General features: G+C 40.7%; 1 protein-coding gene across 1 annotated transcript; it reads left to right on the top strand.

The window, feature by feature from the left end:
* The first annotated feature begins 1,094 nt into the window (after positions 1–1,094).
* LOC111447031 (rop guanine nucleotide exchange factor 7-like) lies at positions 1,095–4,215 on the top strand. The gene is made up of 7 exons (XM_023085994.1): positions 1,095–1,882; positions 2,003–2,119; positions 2,197–2,351; positions 2,428–2,502; positions 3,061–3,339; positions 3,413–3,742; positions 3,813–4,215. Exons 1-7 carry the CDS (start codon positions 1,366–1,368, stop codon positions 4,107–4,109), a joined length of 1,770 nt encoding a protein of 589 aa, XP_022941762.1. The 5' UTR covers positions 1,095–1,365; the 3' UTR covers positions 4,110–4,215.
* Positions 4,216–4,614: the final 399 nt, after the last annotated feature.

Below are 4,614 nucleotides of genomic sequence, written 5' to 3'. Positions count from 1 at the left end.
TTTTTTTTTTTTTTTTTTTTTTTTTTTTTTTTTTTTTTTTTTTTTTTTTTTTTTTTTTTTTTTTTTTTTTTCTTCTTCTTCTTCATATAACTCCCATTCTGTTTTAAATGCATATCTCCCACAGTGAATGTTTTGACCGATTTGAGGGGAGAACTTTTTGGGCTTTCACAAAGTTACGTTTGCTAGAAAGAAGTTTCCACACTCCTACGGTCAATGTTTTGTTCCCCTCTAACCGATTTGAGATCTCACAATTCACCCTCTTAAGGGTTAGCATCTTTTATGACACATAGCCCGACTTTGATACCATTTGTAATAGCTCAAGCCCATTCGTAGATATTGTTCTCTTTGAGTTTTGTAACAGCCCAAGCCCAAGCCCACTAGTAGATATTGTTTCTCTTTGGGTTTTTTGCTTTCCCTTTCCTGCCAAAGTGAAATTCATCCTTTGTTTTTTCCTTTCCATTCACTAGGAACTCTTCCGTTTCACCGATTTTGTCTAGATCCTCCTTTTCTTCCGAAAAAAGAGAAGTAGAAGTATCTTATTCGGTGGATCCCTCTTGTTCCTGTTTAGACCCCTCCGTTTCTTTCAACGTCTTCTATGACACATAGCCCACAGGTAGATATTGTTCTCTCTCTGGATTTTTGGCTTCCCTTCTCCTCTCCAACTAAAAAGTATTCATTCTAAAAAATTATAAATATATAATTATAGAAAAATTAATCAATTCATTCATACAAATTTGTTTAGATTAATACTCTTAAGACTAATAAGTAGAGTATTTGTTAATGATTTAGAGGTAGTTTGACTCGATTTAAAAGTAATTCAAAACATTACTATCTATTTGCATATTTAAGAATATGTTAAAATAAATATTAATTAAAATTTTGTATAATTTGAAAAACAATCCCTCAATTTGGCTTTGGTCTGAAGCGAGCCTCAAAATCAGGCACCAAACCAGCGCAACCAACGCGAGCCATTTGGGAAGCCTCATTTGCTTGCACTTCCGGGCTCCAACCAACCAACAAACCAACCATCGTACTAATAATTAAAACAGACTACATTTGATCATATTGGTTTGATGATCCGTCAATTGCAAGACTTAACCTTAATCACCTTGCTTAAGTCATTTAATCTCCAAAGTAAAGCAACCGTAATTACTTTTAATGTAACATTACCGTAAATCCCAATTCATTTCTTCCCATTTTCACCCATCAATTCAAATTCCGGGACCAGAGAGCCACACTTTCAAACCCCATTAATGGAGAAATAGGCTCTTCATGAGTTGAAGCAAGTTTTAATAATCATTTCATCCTCCACTACACGCATATAAACTACAAACTTATCATGCTTCTTCTTCTAACTTCCCCCAAATGGACTTGATTTTCACCCACCAAGAAGAGAGACAACCTGTTCCAATTACCAATCATTCGCTTAACCGCAGTGGCTCCGATCGTTTCAACCCATTCTTAACTCTGAGCTGCTGGGTTTCCAAATCTTCTCAAAAACTGCGTCATAGAGCTCGATTTTCGACTGGGTTTTGCTGCGGAGGGATGGAGTATAAGGGAATGGTGGTGAATAACTCTACGTTTTGTTCTTCCCCTGTTTTTCTTGAAGAAGTTGCGATCGAAACTGGAGAGAAATGCGATGGGTTTGGTGATGCACGTAAGGTGTTTGATGAAAAGACTGGGGTTGGGGAAAGTAGTTTAAGTGATTCCAGTTCTGATTTGTTGTCATCGGAAGCAACAGGGCATGAAGGGCAGAGCCATGAGGAAGAGTCATCGTCGTCTTCTTCGTCGACTTTAATGGGGTGGCCGCTTCACCGGACGGCGGCTGAAGAGCGCAATTTTGACGGCCGACAACTGGAAACACAAGTGTCACCAGTGTCAGGTATGTCTCTATTTACATCCAAATTTACAAGTAGTAAAACATTTGAAAAAACTTGTAATTGTGGGAAAATAAGAAGCAAAAGATGAATTTTGTTGAATTTGATGTGTTGTGGGGTTGCAGAGACAGAGATGATGAAGGAGAGGTTTGCAAAGCTGCTACTGGGAGAAGACATGTCAGGGTGTGGCAATGGAGTCTCTACTGCTTTGGCCATATCTAATGCCATCACCAATCTCTGTGGTATGCCCTCTCTTCACAAATTTTCATTACTTTTATACAAAGCTCTCATGCTTTGGTCCTCCAACATGAACTTGCAGCCACTCTATTCGGACAACTATGGAGATTACAACCTTTAGCCTCTCACATAAAAGCAATGTGGCAAAGAGAAATGGAATTGCTGCTCTCTGTTACCAACCACATCGTCCAACTGATACCCGTTTCCCAAACATTCCCAGATGGAACCAAACTCGAGGTCCAAATTCAATACACATTTCTTAATCATCTCTTTTCCCAAATCCCATCATGATCTTCCTTCTTTGGCTCATCAGATAATGACTTCCCGCCCTCGTTCAGATCTTTACGTCAGTCTCCCAGCTCTTCGTAAGCTAGATCACATGCTGCTCGTAAGTGCTACGTATTGATCTTTGTATGTAAATTTGTTAGATGATGAAAGTCCCACATCTGCTAATTTAGAAAATGATCATGAGTTTATAATCAACGAATACTCTCTCCATTGGTATGAAGCCTTTTGAGAAGCACAAAACAAAGCTACGAGAACTTATGCTCAAAGTGGACAATATCATACCATTGTGGAGAGTCGTGTTCGTCTAACGTGTTATCAGAGCCATGCCCTAAATTTAGTCGTGCCAATAGATTGGTAAATCCTCAAATGTCGAACAAAGTACTCCAAAAGGAAAGGAGTCGAGCCTCCTCGAAGGCAGTAAAAAATGACTAAGGCTCCAAAAGAGTCGAGCCTTGATTAAGGGGAGTTGTACTTTATTCGAAGGGAGGTCTTGGATGATGAAAGTCACACATCGACTTTACTCTTTCCATTGGTACGAGGTCTTTTGGGGGAGCTGAAAGCAAAGCCACGAGAGTTTATGTTTAAAGTGGACGATATCATACCACTGTGTGGAGACTCGTGTTCGTCTAACAAATTTAAATATGGTGTGATTTTGCAGGATATATTGGATAGTTTCGTTGATTCTGCGTTCTGGTATGTTGATCAAGGGATTCTTGCCGCCGCCGACGCCGATAGGTCTTCCTCGCGGCAAGAGGACAAGTGGTGGCTTCCGATCCCCAGAGTCCCGAGTGGATCAGGCCTCTCCGAAGCTGCAAGAAGGCAGCTGCAGCACAAGCGCGACAGCACTAACCAAATTCTCAAAGCTGTCATGGCTATCAACTCCCTTACTCTGGCCGACATGGATGTCCCTGCTTCATATCTGGAGGCACTTCCAAAAGTAAGTCAATTTTAAGTTTACAATCGCTTCCCTTTCTGGGTTGAGTCTCAATTTAAGCATTAATCAATTTCAGAATGGACGAGGCAGCTTAGGAGAAGAAATTTACAGGTACATTTCGTCGGACGAATTTTCCCCTGTTTACGTATTGGAATGTCTAGATATCTCCTCCGAACACCAAGCCGTGGAGATAGCCAACCGAGTGGAAGCCGCAATGTACGCATGGCGGAATTCATCACGTTCCACTTCAAAATCGTCGTGGGAAATGCTGAAAGAATTGGTAGTGGATGCAGAGAAGAGCCAAGTATTTGCAGAGAGAGCAGAGTCCTTACTCTTGTGCCTCAAACAACAGTTCCCCAATCTCCCTCAAACCAGCTTAGACATGAGTAAAATCCAATTCAACAAGGTCCAAGTATCTCAATTTCCCACTTCAAATCTTCTACGAACACGATCTGAGTTGGGTTGGTTTTGTTCAGGATGTGGGGAAGGCCATTTTGGAGAGCTACTCACGAGTGCTGGAGAGCTTGGCGTTCAACATTGTGGCTCGTATTGATGATTTGGTTTATGTGGATGATCTGACGAAGCATTCCGACCAAATTCCGGGGATTTCCCAACTGGGAATTAGTGGCCGGATTCAATTCCCGGTGCCATTTTCCAGCTCCCCGTTCACCAAACCCAGCTTTTCGGCTGTGGATCTTGTTACCCTTGCGAAGGGAGGAACACGATCGCCGATTCACAAAGATATGGTTCAACAACCAGAAAAATGTAAGTAGAACATAGGACAAGATTATTAAATTTAAAGATTGTTGGTGTTGGTGGTGCAAATATGTAACATAATCTTTAATTGTATTACAAGGGTTGAAGCCAAAATAGAGTTCTTATTTTGTTGACTTCCACTGTTCTAGGTTCACTTCTCGAGCTTCTTTCCAAACATCATCTCAACTCATATTCAATGTAGCCCACACCTCGTCCTAACCCTACTTAGCTTTTCATGTCATCCAATCTCCGTCATTCCAATTTAGCTCACCTCTAACCACCTCGCCTTTATAACTTAGGGACAAATCTCATTCCCCCAATAGGAATTAAGGAGTCGGTGAATAAATGAAAGTTGAGGATTTTTGCAAGAAAACGGGAGGCGTTGGTGATTTTTCCACCAAATTCAGGGATTTTGCCCTCCATCTAAAAGGTTGTTGTATTATAGTGGTGAGTATCCTCACCGGACACGTGAGAGACCTGAGTTCAAACCCCCAGTGATAATCTTTTTTTTTTTTTTTTTTT

Source organism: Cucurbita moschata, unplaced genomic scaffold (genome assembly GCF_002738365.1).
Source record: "Cucurbita moschata cultivar Rifu unplaced genomic scaffold, Cmos_1.0 Cmo_Scf00001, whole genome shotgun sequence".
In the NCBI taxonomy this organism is placed as follows: Eukaryota; Viridiplantae; Streptophyta; class Magnoliopsida; order Cucurbitales; family Cucurbitaceae; genus Cucurbita; species Cucurbita moschata.
This window is presented reverse-complemented; position numbering and strand designations above follow the sequence as displayed.

Bases quoted from the DNA above. Each gene is read 5' to 3' on its own strand.
- LOC111447031 (XM_023085994.1), top strand. From the start codon at position 1,366: ATGGACTTGATTTTCACCCACCAAGAAGAGAGACAACCTGTTCCAATT. The intron at 2,120-2,196 runs GTATGCCCTCTC...ATGAACTTGCAG, and splicing joins TGCCATCACCAATCTCTGTG to CCACTCTATTCGGACAACTA. The intron at 3,743-3,812 runs GTCCAAGTATCT...GGTTTTGTTCAG, and splicing joins GTAAAATCCAATTCAACAAG to GATGTGGGGAAGGCCATTTT.